Here is a 27,052-nt window from a genome sequence, read left to right as displayed (position 1 = left end):
CACAGCTCCACTGCTGCAGGGCTGGGGCAGGGGCTCAGCAAAGCGCTGAGTCACCCCCCGCACAAACACAGCCAGGGGCCAGGCAGGCGGCTCTGGCTTGTTTACTGTTTGGGACATCTGTCTAGTCCCTCACACCTGTCCTCATACAAGAGGTGCTCTAGCCCTTTGATCACTTTTGTAGCCCTCTTTGAACCCGTTCCAGTTGGTTCATGTCTTTGTGCTGAGGGCTCCAGAGCTGGACGCAGCACTGCAGGTGAGGTTTCACCAGAGCAGAGCAGAGGGGCAGAATCACCTCTCTCGACCTGCTGGCCACACTTCTTCAGGACTTCACTTAACTGCACTGATTTTTCAAATATCATGGAGAGTGACTTGACAAGTACGTCAGCCAGTTCTATTAGGACTCTGTGATAATAATAATAGGATTTTGTAAAGGCATATTGAATTAAGAGGAGGTCCATGCTCTCTGTTTTATTGTAGCTAGATGCGCTACTGGTTAGGAAGAAACCTCCACTAGTACCAAAACTCTATTTACCATTCACTAGAGTTCAACCTAATATTGGTAATGGAAAAACTGGCTATAGTGTCCATTAAAGTCAGACAGAGTGAAATAATTAAAAAAAAAAAATCGCAAAAAGACGTGAACAAAACCCAACAACAATAAACAAAAAAACCCCAAACCACAAACAAGAAATAGGATACACACACTGAGTACAGGCTTAGAAAATACAAATGAACAGGTGTTGTCTTGAATTAATTGGATATTATGGAAGGTTAGTGGCAAGGAAGGATATCAGAGAAACTAGTCCAGCTATGCATGCATGCTACCACAGAACTTTGTGTTAAGCTATACCTATGGGATGTAAATAGAAGGATGAATAGTCAAAACTTGCAATGCACAACACCCCATACAACACCATTGTTGTTGAGTGTCCTGTGCTTTATGCTTCCAAGTACTCACTTTCCAGTTTGAATTGTATTCTGAATTATTCAATTTGATAACACAGGCTCAGTTTACTCATCCAGTAGTTAATCTCTATGTTCCAACAGCTATTCATATGATAGATTGTCAATATTTTAACATAGAACATTCACCTTTTGTATATTCAAGGAGTGACAAAACTTGTATTTGTCCGACCAAGTAATTTCTTCAAATCAATTAGTTTTCTTTACCTATGTACTTGATGTAGTGTGAAGGTACTTCTCATTCTCCACCTTGCCTACAGCAAATAAGCACCAAAGAGATGACGTTACTTAGGTATTCTCAAACTGCAGCAATATTCTATGTTCGTTATATAGCTTGGGATTTTGTAATGAGTCATATTCTCATCACACTGAATCTCCATTTCTCATTAAGAATTCTTCATTTCTTGGTAGAGTTCTAGGATAGATTAAACTGCAAAATCAGGAGATGATACATAACATTAGAGAGGAAGAGTGCTGAGAAGACCAGTTTGTGGTAATGGGATAAAGAAGCTGAAAGCAGGAGTGGAACTAGGAGATTAGTTAAGCTTTTCATTTTTTGCAAGCTAGAAACATAGAAATTTTAGCATTCTGATGGCCTGTGGTAGTTATTAGTTAGAATGCAGAAACTTCTGTAACTAACTAACAAGCTGATTGTTGGTCAGCTGTTCAACATCCTTCCCGTCCACAGCTCAGTTTTATTTACAACACCATCTTCAGAGGCATAACAGTTTTAGGACAGAAGAAATCATTTGTCTTCTGCTTTCCATGACACTGCTCTGGTGGGATCTTTATTGGTTTGGTTTTAGCTGTTTTAAGAAAGACAGCCAGTCTCATTAATGGATCAGAAATCTTCTGGCATAACAGTGACATTAGTCATGATTTTATTGCATCTTGTATTTGTAGATATAAAATCCATGTCACTTGTTAAAACACACAGAATGACAGATTAATTCTCAAAGTCTTTTAACAGCTTTAAGACTGAAATCAAGACAGCAGTTTTGCTTTAGAAAAAGTCTCACCCTAACATTAAGGATTGCTAATTTCACAGGAGTCATAGGGAGAAATATAGCCTTGCCTTATAATCATTATATCGGTCTGTGAATGGATAAACACTACCCTCATCCCTGTTGCTCAGTTCTTTTTGCAATGTAGCAAGAGGAGATGAAAAGGTATGCTGAAACAAATGTTCACCTGGACCTGCAGGTGAGCTACAAAAACCTTGTTGCTTTCACATACACACCCTGCGTCATGCAAACCTGCATTGGAGGAAATATGGCTGGCTGAGGACACACTCCAGTTCTTGAAAGCGTTGCAGGAGCCCTGAAATAATTGGTATCTATATAATGTTGTTCTGCATCTGTTTGCTGTCTGTAAATCATTAAAATCTGGAACTGGTGTTAGAGTCTTACAGCAGAATTGAGAAGTGCCTGTGAACCAAATGATGGTTATGTGATATGGTTGTATAATAAAAGTGAGGCAACGTGACAGAGGAATCTTCCACTAATGAACTGATTTGGCACAAAAGAGAGAATCAAATGCCAGAGGTCTGCTTCACTTTCCTTCTTTTGCTTGTACTGTATGTTCTTGTCAACTCTCTATACTTTCAGGTTGACTGAGGTAGGAGGAGGCAAGACAGTGATCTTTTCTGATAGCTGAAACATATGGCTGGCAGAACTTAGCACAGATTCTGTGAAGACTGAAGAGTGACTTACTCAGCTTTTAGGCCACCTGCCTGTAATCTTGGTGTTACAGCAAGAATTCTATCCAGACCTATATTACTGTCTTCTGACAGCATAGTTGTTAAGTTGTCGAACTCCCTGGATGTCATAAATATTCTTGTGTAGTCATATGAGATTTTTTTTTCTCAAACTAAAATTTTGACTATGTTATGGTTTGGTTTCTGTTTTCAGATGCCTAAGATTCTGTACTGCCTCTCCAGCACAAGTCATTGGTGTTTAGCACTGAAGCAAGGGCCTGCTTAATAGTCACCAAGACTATCGAGTCATGATTTTGGGTTTTCACAGCATCAGCACAAAGTCCGTTTTTGTGATTTCTGCTTATCACCTCTCAGTATAGTGATGATTGAGTTTGCTTTTTGTCTTTAATCTTGCTTCTTTCACTTGCTCCATGAATTCTTTTTGATTTATCAAAGATGCAGCTTTCACAATGTATCACGTGGAATCATTGTAGGTCTGTGGGATAAACTTACTATGGTCTTTCTGTTATGTTGGCTAAAGGAATGGATTTAAAATGCTTCATGCTGCAATGTAAACAATAGGATAGGCTAGTTCATGAAGAAAATAATGGTTCCGATTTTTCACCTTAATGTGACCTTGATTTTAAACCACCTGGCTAATCTGCCTGACACTGGTTAAATGAAACTGTTGCCTTGTTCTTTTTGCAGTTGTAGCCAGGCACTTTAAAAGATTAATGGTTTTCTGTAGTGCATTGTTTAATATTTTTATGCTGGAGTTTATACTAATAGTGGCTAATGTACTGTATTCTAGTCAGACTTTGGTTGGCATTCTGACTTTCACTCCAAAAAGTCTGGTTTTGGCACTCAAATAAAATCAGTTTATTAAAATGAGTTTAAATTACTGATCAGCCAAACAAAGCTGCTCTTGTGAAGAGCATTGTTTCTGTTGTAACTGGCACAGAAATAGACACAACAGAAAGTGTCTTTAACATCCATCAAGTCAAACATCATGGGTATACTGAGAGTCTTGGACTTGTGATATACTAACTTTAGTTTGAAAATACTTCGTATTTGAAAATTTTGTCTCTTATTTTACCTGTCCTTGTTTCTATTGGGATGATAATGGTTTTGAAGGCCTGAAATAGATTCATGTGTAAGCTAACTCCTGGCACAAAGGAACTTTGAACATCCCTATTTCTTGCCTACATCAGGGCTTCATACAAAAAAATTCAAGCAAGTGGCTAAAATGCTAAGTAAAATGAGCTTCCTGTGCTCATTAGAGTTATTCTAAACTGTAAATTTAAATTTTCTTATACTGTAAACCAATCCTTGCTGTGTAGAACATCCAGATCTCACAGCATATTTCAGAAGTAATGCCAAGTTACTCACGCACTTAGTTGAAGAACCAAATATGAGTCTGCGCCGATATAAATGAAAAGCCTAGGCTGTACTTTTTCCATTCTCCCTCTTGTCCCAGTAATTTAGAGGAGTTTGCAGGCAAAAAATGCTCAGGAAAGAGAACTCAAACTGTTGCCTAAACTTAAATTCTTACTCAGTTCAGGGGTATTCTGGTTCACATTATGTAACACTTACGTGCTAACATAGTTTAAATACCTTTTTCTTTCCTCCTCTAATTATTAATTTAAACAGCTCGTATCTGAAGGGATTACAGTACCTTGCTTTGTAGAAAAATTGCACACAGTATTTCTGTGGGAGTCGGGAGTGGAGGATTTAGTGCATAGTCCCTAACCTCATTTCTCTAATATGGTGAAAGCAGGTTTGTCATCATTTTCTTAAGTATCGGTGTTACAGCAGGCTGATCAGTATAATCACAGTATCTGAATGTCTTTGGCTGACAAACTTGTTTCACAAGCCTCCTGTGTTCTGTGACTTCAGATCTATTCTTTGCCTATCTCTCTATGCAAAACTTTCTCTTGAAATGTAGAATTTGTAATACTGCTATTCCCATTTTGAATGAGTGGAAATAGTGATGTCTGAACCTGAATAGTTTTGCTGTATGAATTGATGAGTATATTTGGAAGAGGAGGTAAAGAAATGGACATTTAAGCTTTGCTTTTATTGGATTGTTACGGACATCCACATTACTCCAGTGAGCTCATTGAAGGTTGACTGTTTTCTATTTCAGATGAACCAACGCGTTCCTTGAGTGGTCTCATCTTGAAGAATAATGTAAAAGCGCATTTTCACAACTTTCCCAATGGAGTAACTGACTTCATTAAAAGTGAATGTCTGAACAACATTGGTGATTCGTCCCCCTTAATTAGAGCTACTGTAGGTAAGTTTACTCATCATACTTTCTTCTGCATCGTGAAAATGTTACCAATATGTATGAGAGCTGTACTAGCGACATAAAGTTTTATTAACTTCCTAAAAATGTTGATTTCTGGTAATTGCAACAACTTCACCATGTTTTAATGCTGATACTTATCTTTAGTGTCAATATACAAAAGTCACTTTTGTTTCCTGTTCTCTTAGCACTGGTTTAGCAATTCAGTTTATATCTCTTGAAATGAAACTGAAAGTAAGTTTATTTGAATCTACTAAAATTGAGTTTGCTACCAATTTCTATACCTAAAGCCAGGAACAAGGTAAAAGTCTGACTTCAGAACTATTTCAGTACTGTGCTTGTGTCAGTGAAACACTTGTTTGCTGACTTCCTGTGCCCAACCTCCCATATGCACAGACATACAGATCCCCAGAGAACCATCATACTATGCATAGCACATTCACATAAGGAGTTTCTGGTTTTCAGTTCCTTCTGTCAGAAAGCAGTAGATAAAGTGATGTACAGAACAATATAGAATCATAGAAGGGTTTGAGTCAGAAGGGACTTTAAGCACAATCTAGCTCCAGTGAGAAGTATTTTTTTCTTACAGGGATTTCTGATTTCATACTTTGTTTTAGTACATGTATTCCGTAAAATATGCATTTTTCTATTATTTTTATTTATTTGTAGGTAAAATTACTTTTCTGTCTTTTCTCTGAGAATATGATTTCCTCCAGTTACTACAGTCACTGTAGTGATTTTCTGTGTCCACTCAAAAAAATAGAAAAAAGTAAAATAAATATATGTTTGAGTACAGTAGAGAAAAGGAGGGTGGATATAAGTTCAGAGAGAAAAGTAGCTTGTATCAGCTGAATCTCCTTATAGCAGTTACTGCTTCTCTAGCTAGAATATTTTGGTTTTTCTTTGGGCTTCCTTCTCCAGACATCTGGATTATACACTATGGAAAAATGCTTATGTCATAGCTTTCTCCTATCTTCTCACTTGTGAAGCTGCTTTGTTCTGAATTTTATTAATATCCTGTTTTCTTAATGACAAGTTTTTGAGTGACAGGTACTTCTTTGAGTTCAGATTGTGGAAGGTTCATGGGAGTTGTCAGTGGAGTACGATGGAGCTGGCTAAAGAATATGTTCCAGCTTCATTTAGATTACTGTCAAAGGGTTGTCTGGTGGTGGTGGTTTGTGGGGTGTTTTTTGGGGGGTTGTAAGACTTTTTCATTTTCAAGCAGTTATTCTTTGATTTCTTCTAGTACAAAGTATTTGGGGATTAGTAGCTCAGTTACCGTTCAGCTTTAAGTGATCCTTGCGTGATTTATTCAAGCATGTAAAAACTCTGGAGGTGAGCGTAAGACTTGATATTTACCACATACTTTGCACCATGCTATTTGAAGTAATTGAAGCAATTAAATGTTGGATACTTCTAGCCTTCTGTCTTAATAGTGAGGTTGGTCCACTACCCCCTGGTCTCTTGGTACTAGCTAGGTGCAAGTATTACTACCTGCCTACGCTGCCTTGTCAGTGTAAGAGTTGACACGTGATAGTTAGAGCTGCTCTTCGAGATGCATACAGTTTTTTTGCAGTTCAGACGGTATCAATTTAAGGAGCCAATTGCAAATAAGGTCTCTGGAATTCTGAGCAGAAAGTACATCACAACAGCATCAGAGATTTAATGCAGCGTTCACTCTGCTTTATGGTCTCTAGCATCTAGTGCTGACCAGGCAAAAGCTGATACTTTTTGGCCAAGATGGAGGTAAGCTGGTTAATCCCATCCAAAGATGTCACCTTGCTAAGGAGAAAGGGAATGGCAACAGAGTCAGTTTTAGAACTGTAACTTGAAACCAAATGGTAACTACATGTTGTTGTACCCTTACTTAGTTTTTCCCTGTTTTAATCTCCAAATAAGTATTAGTGTATGCTGTATGTTAACAGATTTTAAAACTCCATGCACTAGTCTTGAAATATGGATTCAAGTTCAAAAAAGATGGCTGCATGTGCTGAGGACCCACAGACTTAACTGGAAATAAATGTATCTATGTAGGAAGTATCTGTAACTGTTCTTAAAACTTTCTGGGGATACTAGTATGGGTAGGACCATAGAGCAGCTCCTGCTTAAAAGCAAGCAGGCAAAATGTTTGAGTGTTTAATAGTAGTGGCAGGACTGGAGAGCTTCACTGCAGAAGAAAAGTGAAAGCCCTAGAGCGTTCTAGAAAAGTGGTTGCTCTGTAAGGGGGAATTTTCTTATGAGTTCAGCTTTTTAGAATTAAGGAGTTCAGAAATCAACTTTAGGAGGTATAGAGGCAAAATACCACCCCAAAAACCCCAGCCTTCCCCTTGTCTTGTTATTGGCATGAAAGTACTGGAGAATAGACACCTTTTCTTTATGTTAATTTTCTTATTGTAGAATTGATGCTGTAAACTGGGGTTGCATGTAATTTAAACAGTGACATAAAAGATGCTGACATTACAATTGTGCTTGTTTTGAACCATTTCTGACATCCCTCTGGAGTTTATTCTCTTTTATGCTTACTGCTCAATTAGCCCAGCAGCTGTATTTGTTTGATTTCACATTTGTCAAGCGAAATATCAACAGATTCTGTAACGCTGTTTTGGAGTTCATTACAAATCGAAGACCATCATTATAAAGACTTTCAGTTTCAGATTTTTAACCTTGCAGCTTAGTATGTTGGTCAGAAGGAAGGGTCTGTTTTAACTGTCAGCTCTAGCCCAAAGCGTTCAAAAAGCTGCAAACTACTTAAATTGATTATTTATTTACTTTTATTATTGTTCTGATGTCCATGTTTCTGTGTCTGAAGTATTGCAGAGAAAGCCACTAAGGCTAATCTCTGGTGTCTTCTATTCCCTGCTGGTCAAATAAAGCAACAGGTGGGTGGGAAAGATTTTGCATTTGAAAAAAGATGAAGCTCATTAGAAGTCCATGAATATCGTTTTAACATGAACACAAGGTGCTAAAAGTTAATTTTATGTGGCTGTTTCCTCATGATTCTTAAACCTTTTTCAAAGCTTAAAATGCTATAACTATTGCCTCTCTTAAGTTCTTGATAGTCTGATTATTATCTTTTTTTTGTCCCCACCAAAGTGTCTGTCATTTCAAAAACACTAGTGCAGCATTAAATGGCTTCTCCACAGACCTATGCAGAAAGTTCATAATGACATCTATGTCTGAACTGCATACATCTCTGTTGCAGGGGGCAGTGGCCTCAGGTCACTTCTTGCCTTTGCATCTGGAATTATTTCCTCCTAGGTTATCTTGTTGATTTCTGGGATAAGCCTTTTGGAGGAACACTTAAAGTAGTTTTCAAATAGTCTTTCCTTCAGCTGTGAAGACTCACATGTGTTACAAGAATAACCAGATTGATTGTCATCCTCTGGAACCACTTCTAGGACATAGAAAAGATCTTCAGCTGACTCCTTTCCAGAACTACCTGCCCCTTTGAGATACATAACTTGAGTCACACATTAGTCCAGAGAAGTTCCAGGAGTTTCATTCTGTTTCTTTCTGAACCTGTGTTAAGTCTACAGACAAACCTGCGCCAGATCTAAGTTAGAGAGACAACTTTGCAATTCAAGTACTTTGAGTAGGAGGCAAGAAATTTAATTCTTGTTCTTTTTCTGAAGTTTGGTTTTATTAAAAAAAGATGGATTATTAAGATCTGGAAGCAATAAAATAAATATTTTCTGTTAATGCTTCATGTTCTTTGCAGGACTATAATACTCAGGAGAAATGCTGTCTTTAAGACTCAATAGATGTCCATAGGCTTTTGGGAATCTTATTTATTCAGTTGCAGTTATGAAGAGAACTGCATACAAACTACTTCTGGACCTGTAAAACAGTGGTTTTTTTCTGCTTCATTTTTTCCCTTTGTCTTTGTGGGTTCTCCGGCCTATTGCATCAAAGGAAATATGATGCAAATTGTCTTCTAGTTACTGTGTGTCTTGTCCAGGATATCCTTTACTCTGTAATGTTGTCCTATATTCTTGTGTATTCAACAAGAATTTTAACATTATTTTCCAAAGAAAAGTTATATATTGTGATTAACTCAATGAGAAAGCTTAGGAAAGCTTTTTTAATCACTTGTCACTTGAGAGATTACAAGTTGCAGTAGTATCAAGTTCTTTTATGTTAATAGTCATTAGAAGTAACTGTCAGTAGCGTAACAGATTACGATACCTGTTTCATTTTGTCTTGAGGCAAACTAGACTCATAAAAAGTCAGTCCTAGTTTATAAGCAGCATTCCCTATTCTGTCACCTAGTTAGTTTTTCCTGGGATTTCTGTATGTTCTGGAAACAGAATTAGTGACTCTTTGGGCTGACCTGTCAGTTTTCTGGACCTCAGTAAGACAACACCTACAGCTGATCACTGGATGACCTGCCATAGTGTGTAAGCTCTTAGTGGGTATCTCGGTGTTAGAAAGTATCCTTCTTGTTTTGCATAACCACAGTGAAGTTGAGAACACTTAACTTACCACTGGATTGTAAGTTTATTGAACTAGATTCCCACATTTATGTTTTTGTATCATAGTAAAGAAGAGGTGACTTGAGGTGGACACTCTGTGTTTACTGGAGGTCAACATTTGTACAATGTTCAGTAAATTTAGAGTCAAAGTTGCCCTACAGTGTTTGGGCATGATTATTTCCTTAACTTTGTGCTTTATTTCTCGTGTCTGAGCGCTTCGTGGTAGCAAGAAGGAACAACCAACCTTTGCATTTCAAAGCCCTTCAAATACCATATTTAATTTAATATACTTTCTCTTCTTCTGCTTACCTATTCTTAACAAGAGATTTCTTAATTCCTTAGATCTTTGAAAGGAGAAAAATTAGAAAAATAGGTATGAAATATGAAGGTATGTGAGATCTCATTTCCTTCATCTCTCTGACTCCTTTAGGCATTCTGATAACAACCATTGCCTCAAAAGGGGAATTACAGAATTGGCCTGAACTCTTGCCAAAGCTTTGCAGCCTTTTGGATTCTGAAGATTACAATACCTGTGAGGTAAGGAGAATTACAAAAAAATAGAAGATTATAACCTGAATTTGATTATTTTTATATTTCTTTATATAGGTGCTATGTACTTGCATAGTATTGTGTTTGTGTGTGTGTGTGTGTGTATACATAGATACATATATATTCTCAGAGAACAGTGACTCAAATTTGGTAATTTTTCTTCCACCTGTGTTCAATGGCCTTATTGTTCATTCAAGCAAATTTGTTTTCTTTGCATAAAAGCAGGATAAGACTGCAGATGGGTAGTTGTAGCATCTCAGCTGAAAAGTGTCCTGAAATTACTACTCTCTAATGCCTCATCTTTTAGGAATTATCAGTGTCATCAAGTTGACCTTGAATTTTCTTTTACTTAAAAGTAAAGCTCATTCTTCTTCTAACTTAATCTGGAAAAGTGATCTGTCATTGCTCTATCAGGGTGAAGTGAGCTGTTTTGTTCAGTGTGTATGAAGGAAAATAAATAAATAGCAACTTAACTCTTTTGTACTACAAGGAAAAAAAAAAGCTTGTGTCTGACTGAAAAAGTAAAAATCTGTAATCACACAATTTTAATTCCTTGATGCTGTCTCCGTGAAAGCGTGTGAAACATTTTCTGTAAAATAATCTTCAGAGATAGGATAGTGATGCCGTGCTGTTATGTAGAGTTGTAGTGCTGCTTTCTCAAGAAAAAAAGAACATTTGAAAATTAAATTCAAATTGACCACCATATCCAGAGTACTGGTTTTGCCCCATAACAAACCATGAAAGGAAATACAATTACATATATGGTTAAATTGCATGTGGACATTTATAGCTTTTAAGCATTTTTAGAAGTATATTTGAATATATGAAAACTGAATGCTGAAGTTGAAGTTGCCATTTTTTCTATTACTGACTTACGCAGCCTGAGACCTTACAGATGCCAGTATAAAGTGCTTAAATAAAAAGCCCTTAAGGGTGTTTCAGTTTAACTCCATATTTAGTTAACTACATTTACTGTGTTATCTAGCTATATTTGCTGTGTTGTCCTTAAGTTACCCATTCTGTACAAAACATGAAAATTTATTTTCTTCAAAATGTGAAAAAAAGATATTTTTGTTTTCTTTTAACAGGGTGCTTTTGGTGCTCTTCAGAAGATATGTGAAGATTCTGCTGAAATTTTGGATAGTGATTTATTGGACCGACCGCTCAATGTCATGATACCTAAATTCTTGCAGTTCTTCAAGCACAGCAGTCCAAAAATAAGGTAGGTTGTACTGCAGTTACCTGTTAGATTATAATTATGTGAGAAGCACGGCTGCTGTTTTGTAGATCTGTTTAAAATATACTTAGTATTTTTAAACAATCCTGCAGAGACCCACAGAGATTCCATGGTAATTTCCATGTTTATCTGCTTAGTTAATACAACAATCTCACCTCTTCATACATCTTCCAACTATACAATCATCTTATGATATTGAAAGTTAAACTTGCTTTTAAGTTTTTACATTTTGTTATGAAAAAATTAATATTGTGGTTAGGACTTCATATTCTGATTAGAAAGAACAGTTTTGCATTCATTTTGCGATTATTTCGGCAATGGGACAGTCAGAATTCTTTTGCTGGCAATAGTTACCGAATTCTTGCAGAAAAAAGTTACTACTTTTAACGGCACCAAAACTTAGAAAGCTCTTTATCTTTCAGCTGAATCAAATTAAATGGGTTCTTCAGCTTTTCACTGTAAAACTGTATTAATATCTCCAGGTAATAGAAGTATAGGATAGAAGAAAAATTACAGAATTAAATTGTTATTGCTAATACTCACTATAAAGAGCAGTAGCTTGTACTGCCTGAAATGAGGCAATAGTGTGCCCCTGTCACGAAGAAGTCTGATGGTGTCCTGGGCTGGAGTGTTGCCAGCTGGTTAAGGGAGGTGATCCGTCCGTTCATCTTCAGGTGAGCCCACACCTGGGCTTTCCAGTGCACGAGAAACATGGACATACTGGAGAGAGTCCAGCAAAGGGCCATGAAGATGATGAAGAGACTGGAGCATCTCTGCTATGAGGATAGGCTGAGAGAGCTGGGACTGGGGGAAGCTAATCAATATGTGTAAAACCTGAAGAGAGGAAACAAAAAAAGACATGGCCAGGCTCTTTCCAGTGCTGCTCAGTGACAAGACCAGAGGCGCTGGGCACAACACAGATATTTCCCTCTGCATGTCTGGAAATGCTTTTTTACTGTGAGAGTGACCAGGCACTGGCACAGGTTGTCTGCAGAGGTGATGAGAGGCTCCATCCTTGTAAATATTTAACAGCCATCTGGACATAGTTCTGCAGAATGAGCTGTAGGTGGCCCTGCTTGAGCAGGGGAGTTGGACCAGATGACCTCCAGAGATGCCTTCCAACCTCAGCCATTCTCTAATTCACAGTGATTCTGTGAAACGTGGGGGGTTTAAACTCCTAATCTGAAATTATATTGAAAGATTCTGCACCTTGGAGGTGACAATTTTTTATTGCCAAGAGCAGTAGATGGTGAAGACTAAGAGGAAGAGTGTAACTTGAACTATATCATGTTAGAATTCATATAAGATCTAGAAACTCACCTGAAACAGATGCACACTAAGAAAAATATGTAACAAAGTATGAATTTACTCTTGTGGAAGGATAAACTTAATATTTCCCTGGAGCTGGGAGAGATTGAGAAAAACGTGGTTTGCTCTGTACCACATTATACAGTCTTTCACTTGTTTCCTATGCTGCAGTCAGACTGTTAAGCCGGTTTCAACTTCAAAGCAGGCCACCTGCTGACCCAGAGGCTGGTTTCAGTACATAGTGTTGAAATGTGAATACTATTAGTAGTGTCAGTAAACTACGTTTTATTTAAATCTGTCAGGAAACAATTCTTGAACAATAATTTATGAGACAGTCTTCTAATAAACATCTGAACATAATAGAAGTTTGAAGTTGTATTAGTAAAAATACTGTAATGGGTCTTCAGAGGCTTATACAGGTAGTTTTGCCTCTTGTTTTTACTTACAGAATTTTACTTCTGTATCTCAGTATAAAAAAGACTGCTAAGCAATGGCTTTGCATGAAATGGAATAAAAGAATCAATGCTTCATTTTTTAGTATGTTTCTGCTACAAGTGTGTGTTCTGAGCTGTCGCTATGTTGTTGATATATATTGGTATCACTAAATACTAAAAATATTGTAAAGGCAGTTGGATACTTAACAACAAAGAAGGGCTTACTAAAATTTCGCCATGTTGACTTGTATGGGAATGTTAATATCTGAGAAGATCAATAATATACTCAAGAAGAACATCCGTATGTAGGGTTTGGAACAAATATGCCAGTGTAGTTATCTTGCTCTGTGTTTTATTTACTGAATACTTTATTTTAAAATATTTATTAGATGTATTAAAGCATAAGGTACTTAAACTGTGGTTTAGTAATATTGCCTGATAATACTATAGATGTACAAATTTGTTCCTTCTTGCCTCTAGAAGATGTTTGGACAGTTTAATTTGCTTCCTAATGTTTTTGATGCCTATGTACAGCTTAGAAAATTTTTTAATGCATGAAAAATGTGTATTTTAACTGTTCCATTTGTAGGTCTCATGCTGTTGCATGCGTCAATCAGTTTATCATCAGCAGAACTCAAGCACTTATGTTGCACATAGATTCTTTTATTGAGGTGGGTGTCCATTCTTAGTTATAGAATTAAGTCAGATTACACATCTGATTTATCTATTTTGAAGAATGTTTTACGACTACCTATGCCCCCAAACTCTGTTTCTTCAGTCCTAATGGATTCGAGTTCATTCTGCATGCTTGTGCTTAGATCTGATTAGTGTAAGCAGTCTCCATGCCCCCCAAAAAATGTATTTTCAAAAATACTTCCTTTTCATAAGCAGAAGAAACTCCTACTGCATGAAGGTGTAAGAGTAATGGCAGCAATCTGTCACCTGTGGTTGAAAGTGCAGTACAAGGATTGTCATGTCACTGTGTCTGCCTGGATTTGTCTGAATACTGCTACTGAACATGAATTAGAAGAGATGTATTTTGGGATATAGAGACTATTTGATTTTCTGCTGTTATGTACTGATGGAGTTTTATGGCTTCAGAAATTCATTTATGTTTAAGAGAAAAAAAATCCAGGAATTACTGTTCTTGTGCCAGTGTTAAGTTTTACACAGTGTTTTGGTTATGTGTACAGTACACATCGAGAGCTTGAAGAGTTAATTTGCTAAACCACATGTCTTTAAGAAATAAAATGGTATTCTGAGGTGTGGGGTGGGAGAGTACGGAAGTACATATTTGCATGCTTTAGTTTGTCGATAATGTCAATTTTAATACAAGTTGAACTAAATGAACTGAGGCTTTTCAACTGGTGACTACTTTCCAACAGAATCTTTTTGCACTGGCTTGTGATGAGGAGCCCGAAGTACGAAAAAATGTTTGCCGTGCTCTGGTAATGTTGCTGGAAGTTCGGATGGACCGCCTACTTCCTCATATGATTAGTATAGTTGAGGTGAGTCTCATTTCCCAGATTACATGCTGAAAAATCTGTTTGGGGTTGCAGAAATAATAACAAATAAAAGCAATCATGAGGTGTGTTACTCTTGTACATTTTTCTTCGAGACTGAAATTGCAAAACTTACTTTTTAGCTAATTGCCAACTTGGTGTTGTGTTTGACAGGCAACACATATGACAATTGTTTATTTTTAAGTTAATTGATCCTGAAATGGCTGGAGTCAGCTATACTGTGGAGTAGCCAGGCACTACTTGACCCCAAGTGAGATGATGATGTTAAAAATGTAGTGCTAGTGCTGATACTGCTACTTAAGCACTGAAGCTGTGATTTCTTTAGGAAGTGTTGGCCATAACAAGAATAATGCATATTATTTCATGTAACTGAGATATGCTCTTTGAGCTACTAACTACACTGCCTCCCATTGCATTCAGTCATAGAGGTTAATGTCATTTGATAGTTCCTTTACCATTCTAGATTAGTGCAGATATGTCTGCCAGAGGACCAGTCATATTTGTTTTTCTGTCTACTCGAACTGTTGAGCTGTGAATAATTTCCACATTTCTAGGAAATACTGGTGTTTTCTTGGTAATGTTTACATATGCTACTTGCCAGACTGGAAATTTGATAAGATCATGATGTTTCTAATGCAGATTTCATGTGAACAAGTGGATAATAACCCAGTATCAAATTCCATACAGACTATATCCAGACCACACAGAGAAAGTGTGAAGGCTTTTTTTTGCTCCTGTACACAGGCATTAGAGATGCGTAAAACTGAGGTGACCCTTGACAGGGTTGACTTGCTGTTCAGTCTTCCTATGTGGTTTCTGGAATTCCATGACACCGGTCTTGGCAGACATGTTCTCATGTAACATTGGACAAGCAAGGATTGTTGATACATGGTGGTGGGGGTTGACTGGTTGATGGGTTGAGAGAAATTTTTTTTTGCAACAGAATAAAGCTTTGGAGATGATATTGTCAAGAAATCATAGCTTCTGTGGTTCTTCCTAAGATCAGTAGAGAACTTCTGGACTTTGTAGGCAGAAATTATGTTACTAGCCAGAAAAAGATCCAGGATTGTATTCTTATTGTGTCTGATATTTTGCTGTTGGGAAATCAAAAGACAGTAGTAATGATTTTCTGTTCTGTAATAGAAAATTTAGACTGGGTTTTTTTTTTTTTAGTTTTGGGACTGCTGCTTACAGTTACTGATTTCCTCAGTTCTGTATAGGTCCTGGTATGTGCAAATGTAATATATACTATTGGTCAGCATTCAAATGAATCGGGTTTTGTACCTTTGAGGTTTTAATGCCTCCAAGCTGAATGCTGCTGCTAAAAGTGAAGAAAGCATTGAAAAAGAGAAGCTTATATCTACATGATGTTCTTCATACTTATGGAGAATTGCTTTTAAAGTAGTTAAGAATATTAATGATCCAGCAGTGCTTCTAAGAAGGTCTTGGTGGGCATCATGCTTTTGAGGCAGACAGGTTTAAACTGTTTTGCCAAATCCCTGGAGCATACAGGAATGGCTGAGTTTGGATTGAATATTTTGAGCATGCACTTCCAGGTGAGCAGAATCAGATTTATTTATTTTTTTGTCTCACAACTTGCTAACAGGATATATCAGGAATAGACCAACCAAACATTTCAATTATTTGATTGACCACAAAGCATATTTATGTAAATATGTAGCTCTTAAGATCTCGGTAGAAATCCTGACTTGTGCATCCTTTTGCTTTCTTCAAATAAAGACATATCTGTTACTGTTCAGAGGATGCATTATTAATACTTAGTGTATCCCTCTACTCTTTTCTTTATAGTTTAACTTAACAAGTCTAATGCAACATTTTTTACAAAACTATACTGAATAATCTTCCTATGCTATTTTGTAATCTATTGTGACAAAGCAACTATGTGCATTACCTAAAGTCAGTAGACCTTTATAGCTTATCATTAAAAGTATTCTTTAAAATTTGGTATAATAATATTAAACAAAAAAAGCCTTAAAATACCCTTCCTGCATTTTGCTTTGTTACTGGGGTCACTGTTCTTGCTGTGATTTCCTGGCTGTGTATATTGCTGTCTTGCACCACTGAGTGTAAGAAGCCTTTTCAGTATACTGCTGTCTAACTTCGTGGAGCAGTACAGTACTTAAAGGAAGTGACAGTGTGAGGAGTATCTTTAAAAAGATTACTTTTTGTTATTTTTTTCTTCCTGAAAACTAACAAATCTACAACAGAATAGTGGATTTTCAAGCCCTCGGGGGGAAAAGGGCAGATCTCTTAAGGTGCATTAAGGAAACTGTCTGTAATGTGTATGACATTTTTCAACTTTCCCAAGCTGTAATCTGTTGACAAGTCGAAATAGAGCAGCATTCATGCTACCGTGAGTCCTTAATCACAACAGTGAAACTCTAGCAAAAGGTGGCAATTTAGTGTGGTTCTTTAGGAAGGGATGCTGTTCGTGGCAAGCCTTACATGCCTGAAAAACATACAGATAATAAAGCTCCCCCCATTCCATTTAATTTTGATAATAAAATTGTATTCTGAAGCAACTGAAGAGGAATTTCTTTTGCTCTATATTCATGTATGAGAAAGGGCAGCTGCAGAGGCTGCCATGAGATTTTCTGAAATGAATGGAGGAACCAACTGTTCCAGAAATAACGGCTCGCGTGGATGAATGCAGAAGTTACTATTTTGGAAGTTGCAAGAGTCATCCATAAATTATTTTGGTAGTTGTGTATAAGAAAACTGATGTAGCAGTAGTCTGTTTATTTTTTTTCTTTATATGGATACTTGATTATTTTTGGTTTGAAGGAGGATTAAATTTTCACAGCAAGCTTAAAGATTTGGTACTGAATCTCTTGAGTTACCATTCATGTAAGAAAAATCTGAGGCTTTTTTTTTTCCTCTTATGGATTCTACTTAATTACATCCTGTCATGTAATCAAGGTTTTGAAGGGAAACATTTTTATCCTATTGAAAGTAAAATATTTCTGCCTTACTATGCATAGTTTTGCCTTTTTATTCAAAAGTTCAAAGGGTGAGTATAATTTTTAAAAAAAATTATTCACAGGAAACTGCGGTTTATTATCTTGTGTCTCTGAATTTTCTTGGTGATAATGTTCCCACTAAAGCAATGAAGTAATTTTAAATCTGAATCATCTATCACTAAGAAATAAATCTCTTAGCTTATTCTCACAATAGCCTTAAGTAGTCTCTTAATTTTTTTCTTCTGGCCCCAAAGGAAGAAAAATTAGTGTGGTAGCATAGTGTGGTTTTGCAAACACACTTTGGAATGTTGGTAGCTTATTCTGGACACTTAAAACTTCTACCTTATACAAGTAATTTCTTTTTATTTTATGTAGTATATGCTTCAAAGGACCCAGGACCAAGATGAAAATGTGGCTTTGGAAGCCTGTGAGTTTTGGCTGACTTTGGCTGAGCAGCCAATTTGTAAAGACGTATTATGTCGGCATCTTACTAAGTAAGTATGAAGAATTACGACTCTTACTTATTTTGAAGTAGTCATCTTTAAACCTCAGTTGACTTGTTCCTGTTTACTCTTTCAGAGACTATATCTAGCTTAAAGTGTGCTTAGAAGAATTTTCCTGTAGCTAGTTCTTGTGCGTAGGAGGAATGGCAGTAGCACAGATTTCACTGAAAATACTTCTGTGGATTTCAGACCCAGTAATGTCCAGAAGCAACCTAAACTGTGTCACTGTGGTGCTTTACTTTAAGCTTAACAGGCTGTTAAACTTTACATAGATGCAAAGATACGCTACATTCACTTAAGCTCAAATATCTCCACATGACATTACCTGTAGTATCTGGTGTACTTGAACATGTCTTAAATACTGCTGGTGTAGACATCTCTGTGCAATGTTTTTATGTGTATAGTCTTGCAAAGGGTTCCCTGTTTTGTAAAGAAAGTAATAAACCAGCATGATCACTTTTGTATCTATTTTGGCAATTTTTTGTCAATTGAGATTACAATTTAAACTTGAAGGAGAGATCTACAGCACATGCGTTCATAGTTCTGCAGCCTAATAGTGGTTTAAGTTTCAAAGACTATTTTTGTAAATTTCACAGGTTACCATATGGAGTGCCTCAAAATGGAGATCTTTGGTTGAATGGGAATTAATATTTGAGTTTCAGAGATAAACACTTACATGTCTGCAACAGACTAAAGTCTTTTGCAATAGGAGATGAATTCTTCACTGTTCCCACTAAAAAGATACTTTTTGATTTTATATATGGATGGGAAGTACTGGGTATTACTGGGGAAGTTCTCACATGATCTTGAGTGGAAGGACAGAAATACAGGAAAAAGAAATGCATTCTGCTCAGAAAAAATAAGCGTTAGAGATGTGAAGTGAGTCAACAAAATTCCAGTTTTCATAAGGAATAAGAAAGTAGAGAACTAAGATTCAAAGACCTACTCCAGCAGAAGAGGAATAGGAATTAAAAATAGGAGAACTAGTGTTATGAGTACTAATATTTAACTCTCAAGATGGTTTTACTTAACTCCCACTCTTGTAGCTCAAAGGATAAAAGAATGATAGCGCAGTTCTTTAGTCCACCCACCCTCTTCCTAACACACGTCACATTTATGCTAGGAATATCAGTAGTTATTGACTACTAGTTAATAACTATTTATACTGAGAGTAACAGTGGTTATTAACTACTAATTAGTAACTATTAGTATTTAACCTGTTTTGGCCTACATGAATAATGACACTGCAACTCAGTTTTTAAAATTTTTTTAAAAGGTTTTGATTTTCTAGAAAAAAATATGAATGACATTACATTTCTGTCATGATCTTTCAATCTTTTGTGTTTTGAAAACAGCTTAAATGTTGTTTAGTCCTGTTTAACTGTAGACGGATATAAGTTTATCAGTACTTGATGATAATCTTAAAATATTATATTGAGTTAAAAGTGGGACAAGATCTCAAAGCCTGTTCGTGTGGTACCTAACATCTTGTTCCATTTTGTTACTGTTGGATTTCTTATGAAATACATAGCTCCTGCATACTTCATGAAGTATGCTGCAGAAATACCAATGAATTGGTGATAATGTGCATACTTACTGTTCCATCATGCAAAGTTCAAAAGGTAGTGTGCCACTACAGTGCATGAGTACTATTGCTGGCCTGGACCTTCAAAAACAATACTCCTCTGCTGCAGAATATAGAGAGATTGAGTCTGTCACTGGTGTTGGATCAGTCCATGGTGGTCATTATTATCTTGATTTGGCTTTAATTGATCTTTTTATGTTTTCTTGTATGAATGAGAATGTGAGTTTATATGATTTTTATGGATTTTTTTGTGCATGTGAGAATGTTTTCATATTAAATATTAGACCTGTTTCCCTTAGTACTTTTTTTAACCATATGTCCATACAGTTGGAGTCTTGTAGCCATGAAAAGTTTAATAACAAAGTAAATCCTGATACGGATTAGTCAAGGTCTCTGCGCTATTGGGTACTTGTCATATCGAAGTAATTACAAAAGGATAGGAGGGCTTAATGTAATTAGGCTTCCGTCTTTTAGAGTAGTGAGTTAGAGTCTTTAGCCACGAGTAAAAGTGATAAGTAGTATTGGTGAGAGGCAACTTGTTTATCATGCATGATACAGAAGTTTGAATTTTTACTGAAAACCTTTAGACTTAGTCTTTGAACAGTGCTTCAGAATAAAGTCATCATATAGAAGAATATCTCGTTTTTTTAAAGTTTAAAACTCAGTTGTGCCATCTGGCTACTTCTAGTTAAAATTGTGCTTTTTGAAATTAACACTTTTTCAGATTACAAAATATGGAAGAACCTTATGACGTGAAGCTTGGTTTAGGTATTAGCTTTTGTTGTCAGGCAAAGGTTTGTGGGGTTTTTTGGGGTTGGAGGGACTTAAGGTTACAACTAAAATTATGGCCCAGGTAACTAAAAACTGGCTTGATTTTTTTGTGTGTAATTTTGACATGCATTAATATTTCTTTACAGGCTTATACCTGTTCTGGTAAATGGTATGAAATACTCAGAGATTGATATTATTCTGTTGAAGGTGAGCATCAACTTCTTTTATTCTGTAAGAATATCTGGTTAATTTCTAACCTATAAATCAGAATGATTCAGATCAAAATGGGCAGATCTGGCCTACATCTGTTCAATGGAGAATTAGCTATCCAGGGCAAGGTATGCTGTTCCAAATACTAAATGCAACTGCTACTGTGTTCATTGGAAAAATAATCTGCACGCTTTCCTGCTTCGCTACTGTCCCCTTTCCCCCAGCAGAGCCAGGATACTACTGCCCATGAATTCCTGCAACAGTGCGACTTAAAAAGAAAACATTCAGAATTAGTTGTAGTGCCCTCTAGATTGAATACATGGCTTTTTCCATCACTACATTTTAGCGTATGTCTGTGTACCAGAATTAGTCTATGACTTCTTTCTATTTCATTCTCATCAAGAGGAATTTCTTAACTAGAAGGAAATTTTGCGTGTGAGCTTACCTCTCTTGTTTCTGTCTTCCTGTCATTTTTCTGGTATACGCAGCAGCAGAATGCAGGAAAGATGGCATTTTTAGTTAGCTGGGCAACACAATTAAGATATGTATCTTTTATATACTTATAAAATCTTGTACTAAAACTATATTTTTAACTTCCTTGAGCAATATGCTTAGACTAGTTTATCTCATAAAACATTCTGATGACAGGGGGATGTTGAAGAAGATGAAGCTATTCCAGATAGCGAACAGGACATAAGACCTCGTTTTCATCGTTCGCGGACAGTGGCTCAGCAACATGAAGAATATAGTATTGAAGATAATAACGATGATGACGATGAACTTGATGATGATCCTATTTCTGACTGGAATTTAAGTATGTGAAAGTAATGTATAAAATTTTCTAAAACACAGCTACTTGCATAATACAAGAACCACTGTTAAAAGAGGACTTTGTGTATAGGAATGCAGAGACTTTGCTTTTGAATACAAAAAGAATGATTTGCTAACCTAATTGGTGGATGGAGTGAAGGGAGAATCTTTCAGATGACAGTTTGACAGTGTTACTGTGTTACAAAAGCTAGCCCTCGGTTAGCTTATTTCTTATTTTGAGATTGCAGAATTAAATATGTATTTTGTGAGAACAGGAGCTAAAATGACAGAGGGTGTGTCCTGTAATTCACATATTTGATTAAGATGGTGAAGAAGCTAAGGTTATCCAGGACTGGTGGCATGAAAAAGAGAGAGCAGAGCAGTTAAAAAATCTATATGAATGTATATTATTGGGATTTGAGAGAATGTGGATTCTCTGAAAATCAGAATCATATGCCCTATTTCTTATCCACTGTTCTATACTTGACTTCCAATTTGAACAGAGAGGAACTATCAGCGCAGCCTGACAATTAGCAGTATTGCTTACTAATGAGACCAATTGGATCCTTTTTGACAGACTAAAAAGGAACTGAGATCATAACCAAAAAGTGCAGTATAAATTCTGTAATATGAGCCTTCTGTATAGAACCAGCTTAGCATTATTTCATCGAGGCATGGCAACACCACAGCAGAAAAATAGAGTAAGGTTTCTGAATCATGTTTTGAAGTTGTTCCTGTTTTTTCTCTTATGAGCTTGGGATTAAAACTTTCAAACAAATGTTGAGGTGTTGCTTTTTGTATTGATCCATCAAGAAATAGCAGTAAGGTATAAAACCTCAGAGCAGGGGTGAACAAATTCCTTTCAGTCTCTAGGGTTGCAGAATTTTGCCTTTTTTACTTTGAGACATGAATCAAGTTTGAGCATTTTTTTTTGTATCAGATGCTAGTAGTTTTAGGCCATTTCTCCTTTCTCTTAGTTTCTCCAATATGTTACATTCATGTCAAAGGACTTCCCTCTTCCTTCGTGTTACACCATCCTGAAATCATGTAGTATATGTAATGTTGCAAAATAATAGTGTCGTTCCTGTAAGTGCATGTTTTAATATTCCAGTGTATTTAAGCACTGCAAAGTTGACTTTCTAAGAGCTGTGGCTTTGCACCAGAACACAATGGATCACTGTGTGTTGTAATGAAACAGAAGTATCTTTCCTCCTAATGCCCTGAGACTCCACTAGCAGCTCAAAGTTAGAGTGAGGATTATATTGCCTAACTACAGCTACATGTATAATAAGCAGAGGTAAACACTGTTAATTTCCCTTAGGGAAATGTTCTGCTGCTGCTCTAGATGTCCTAGCCAATGTATTTCGTGAAGAGCTTCTGCCACATGTCCTGCACCTTTTGAAGGAATTGCTCTTCCATCCTGAATGGGTAGTTAAAGAATCTGGTATCCTTGTTCTTGGAGCAATTGCTGAAGGTAAGGCAACACTGGATATCAGGTTGCTGAAGTTTTGATTCATTCTAAAGCAGCACTGTGTTTCTTTCCAGGTGAATTTACTTGTGCAAACAAGTGTATGTCCTTAGCTGGTTTGGTTTTGGTAACTAATAGCTACATCTACTAATTAGTCACTGCAGTAACCTAATTTTTCATTTTTAAGTCTATGCGTGTTTGAGAGATTAAATAGCTCAAGTAATTTTTTTATTTCTCCCTTTCTTAACTCTGCAACATATATTTATTGATCTCTCATGAAATACTATTTTGGTTTCATAGAACAGAAATATTTAATAAATTTGTGATTTATGTTTAATTCAAGTGTTTTCAGAAATGGAGAAGGCTGCTCCTGTAACTTCAGTGCCTTGAGCTGCTTTTTGTTGATGCTTCTCCAATTTAAATATGATAACTGTGTCACTTTGCACTTACTCATGGTCTTGCTTGGTTTTTTGTGTGTATTTCCACCAATTTTGACCCTTTTGCAAGCTGAACTAAACATTTCGGTTCACGTCTAGATTATCTTTTTCCACAGTGCCTAGTGAACATCTTTTTTTCTTTGAAACTAGAAAACTTTGTTGTTGGTTTTGATTTCAAATCAAGCAATATAGAAGTTAATACTTCTAGCATATCTCATTGTATTGCTGCCCTTGCTCACTTGAAACATGTAGTTTTTATTACTGGTCAGTATTTGCATTACATAGGAGAAAATGTGAAGGAATTTAAATTTTTTACAGAGTCCTTTTTAATGATGAGATGATTTGCTGTCAAGGCTGAGTCTTTATTTACTTACTGTCTTGGTTACTCTGAGCAGAATGATGTAGGACCTCCAGGGTTTATACGCTCATTTTATTTGAACGTACTTGCCATTTAATAAAGCAGAATTTCTGGAGATTAAAGATGCACTGAAGTAGAAGTGTAGTTGAAATGAATGCAAGTTTAATTTGGGATCTTAATTATTGTTTATGTAAGGTTTCTTTTTAGGACTTCATATAAATGAGGAGAGTTGCTTTGTTAAAATGTATGCCCACATGATACAGAATGAAAATATGTCCCTTCTAGGAAACAGAAAACAGCAAAGCTCTTTGTTAACTGTGGTACTGCAATGATTATGTTTTTCCTTCTAGGCTGCATGCAGGGTATGATTCCGTATCTTCCTGAGCTGATCCCTCACCTTGTTCAGTGCCTCTCTGACAAAAAGGCTCTTGTGCGCTCCATTACATGCTGGACCCTTAGTCGCTATGCACACTGGGTAGTTAGTCAACCCCCAGACACATACTTGAAGCCATTAATGACTGAGTTGCTAAAGCGTATCCTGGATAGCAACAAGAGAGTACAAGAAGCTGCCTGCAGGTAAGCCAAAGCTTAAGCAAAAAGCACCGTCCGCGACACTGCTTCTTCATGGGAAACTATTTTAATGTCTTTATCAATGAACATGTGCCTCCATTTCTAGTTCTTAGTGTATTTCTCTTAAAAATTGGAGTAGATGCAGCTTCTTCTGGAGTAGTCATAAATTTCTCCAGTTGTGATAACATGAAAAAAGTTAATTTTTAAATGTCCTGTTAAAAAAATTTTTTAAATGTCCAGCTTGTTTCCAGAGTATGCACACCACCAGTGTTGGTGACATTTGTTTATTTTCAATATATGATGCTTCACTCACCAGAAATCTGGCTTTTTTCTAATATGCCTGTGGGCAAGGTCAATACTGATTGCAATGGAAAACTTGTATATTTGAATTACTGATGTTGCTTATATTTAGTTTAGGATTACCAAAGCATTTGGGTTTTAATTACTTCAAGGGTTATTCTCTTCTTAAAAGGAGGTCCTCAGAGATAATATTCCCTTCTCCCCTTTGTCTGCTGATATTTAAAAAAAAAATTTAATTAATTAATGCCTCCATTAATGGACATACAGTTAATGCAATGAAGCATGAAGCTTGTCAAACAAAGCTTTTAAATGTCAATTTGTATGGGGCAGGATTGTACACAGCAGACTGATAAAACAGAGAACTGGTTGTATTCTTCACACTGGAAACATGCAAATTATTACTACACCCCATCCCCAAGCATCAGTCGTGCCTAAGGACAGGGCTGAGGTCAGTGCTCTTGTGCTAAGCTTTGCACAAAAGGGATAGATGTATCCTTGCCTGAGGACAGATACAATTGAATTTAGTGAAATGGACTTAGTAAGATTTGAGTATTAAACATTTTCTTTTTTCTCTCTAAACCATTTAAAACATTTGGCTAGCAAATTTGTTAGGCTTTAATGTCTGCTTTGTTCTGTCTTTTCTTAGTGATAGTATTCTGTTCCTTCATGAAAGAGCAGGAAAATGGTAATAGACTGCTTATTTCAGGCGTTTTTTCGGATCCAGGGAATCCGATTATGTACAAATGCTATTCAAACAAACAGACAAACAAAACCACCCACAAAAGCAGTGAAAAACCCAACAACAAACAAAACCCTCCACACTTCTGTTCATATTTTCTTTGTCCAAAACATGGTTGAAATGTGCATGTAGTTGAACATAACTTTGTTGTTAAATAACCTCATGTAGGGGTTATGAAAGAGGTGCAATGGACAGTGGAAACTGTTAAAGAAGGAGATAAAATGGAAATATTAAAAATAACAACACCTGATTTATTTTTTTTATGTAAAATATCAATATCAGATTTATAGCATATTTTGAAATGCTTTATTTAGAGCAGAGATTCATGAAAATTACTGTTGCCGCTAAAAAATAAACTATCTGGGAAACTCCACTTTACAGAAAATGTAGAGCTTTTACAAGTCAAAATATATTTGCTAGCTTTCTAAATTGCAAGGAAATACAATGATCCTTCTTTGGAGTCGAGCAAAAAGAGCCCTACAGATCATTAATGTCTGCCACACTGAGAATTGTTTATAGGATATTATATATTTTCATCACTAACTTCTGTATCGTAGCAGATGTACGACATTGATTTCTGTAGTAATGAGAAACTGCTTCTTTAATATCAAAAAGGTATTACATCTTTTCCTGCTCCATTGTATGCCTTTCTGAAAGACTACTTCATAATAACATAATAAAAAAATAAAGAAAGAATGCTAGCCACTCAGTGTTCGCAGTTGTTGTGTTAAGAAAAAGGCATTTCTGTATTTGGCAGCATACTAGTAGGGGATTGTTCACAGCATGCGGTGATGTATGCACTTCCAGTGCAGGGGCAGGCTAATAATAATCTTGTTGACACAAGCTACACGAGTAAGTCTTCAAAAGCTCATAATTTTTCCTTTCCTTAATGTTTTTCTCAAACAGTATGTCGAGGTGGGGTGTTTGGTTTGGGTGGGGCTTTTTAAGGCTGTTGTTCAAACACTTAACAGACAACTTGAAGAGTTTCCATGACACCAGGATATGTGCTTTGACCAAGGCTGAAATTGTTCATTCCCTGTCTTTGCTTTTAGTTTTCCGTGGTTTTCTGTATCTGCTTACCTACGTAGTGATCTGCTGAGTGTACAGGCTAATAATGTTGGTGGTACACGGGCAAAACAGCATTAGGGCTTCTGGGTGCAGCTACGTTAAAGATAATGGGCCATTTTTAACTTAAGTAAATAGCTTTTAGGGTTCCTGCTATTTCAGTTAGTATATTGTAACTTGTGTTCAGTAATGGTTTCCTAGGTGGGGGCTTCCTGCATATGCGTAATGGGGTTTACAGCAATATTTTTAAATTTTGTTCATCACAGTTTAAGAGCTGAATCTGTACGTTTTCAATCAACATGTATTAAGTTTATTTCAGTAATACCATTTTGAAAACATACCTTGGATAAGAACTAAATACAGTTTTACAGTTAAACAGAAATGGCTACTCTGTGGTATTCTGAAGTCATCATATTTTGTTTTTTCCAAGATACTAATGGACCTGATTTTTTTGTCCCTCAGTGCCTTTGCTACTCTAGAAGAGGAGGCTTGTACAGAGCTTGTTCCTTATCTTGGATATATACTTGACACTTTGGTCTTCGCATTTAGTAAATACCAGCATAAAAACCTGCTTATTCTTTATGATGCTATAGGAACTCTAGCAGATTCTGTAGGACATCATCTGAATAAACCGGTGAGTAGATCTTATGTTTTGAAAACATTCATCATAATTGAAAAACTGGTTCAGTGTTCTTTGAAGTCTGCTTTACATGTATAAAAAAGAAATGCTGATATTTCTATGTAGGTTTCAGTAATACTAAATAT

At 36.4% G+C, this 27,052-nt stretch overlaps 1 protein-coding gene across 1 annotated transcript in view; it reads left to right on the top strand.

The window, feature by feature from the left end:
• Window positions 1-27,052, top strand: part of LOC104281410 (transportin-1-like) — a 59,348-nt gene that overhangs the window by 14,719 nt on the left and 17,577 nt on the right. Inside the window, 11 exon segments of the mRNA XM_009879394.1 lie at window positions 4,806-4,955; window positions 9,870-9,976; window positions 11,077-11,210; window positions 13,557-13,638; window positions 14,353-14,475; window positions 17,847-17,965; window positions 20,477-20,537; window positions 21,189-21,354; window positions 22,672-22,824; window positions 23,964-24,189; window positions 26,750-26,921. Of these exon segments, the coding sequence (XP_009877696.1) occupies window positions 4,806-4,955; window positions 9,870-9,976; window positions 11,077-11,210; window positions 13,557-13,638; window positions 14,353-14,475; window positions 17,847-17,965; window positions 20,477-20,537; window positions 21,189-21,354; window positions 22,672-22,824; window positions 23,964-24,189; window positions 26,750-26,921 (1,493 nt within the window).

Source organism: Apaloderma vittatum, unplaced genomic scaffold, assembly GCF_000703405.1.
Source record: "Apaloderma vittatum isolate BGI_N311 unplaced genomic scaffold, ASM70340v1 scaffold16322, whole genome shotgun sequence".
Lineage (NCBI taxonomy): Eukaryota > Metazoa > Chordata > Aves > Trogoniformes > Trogonidae > Apaloderma > Apaloderma vittatum.
This window is presented reverse-complemented; position numbering and strand designations above follow the sequence as displayed.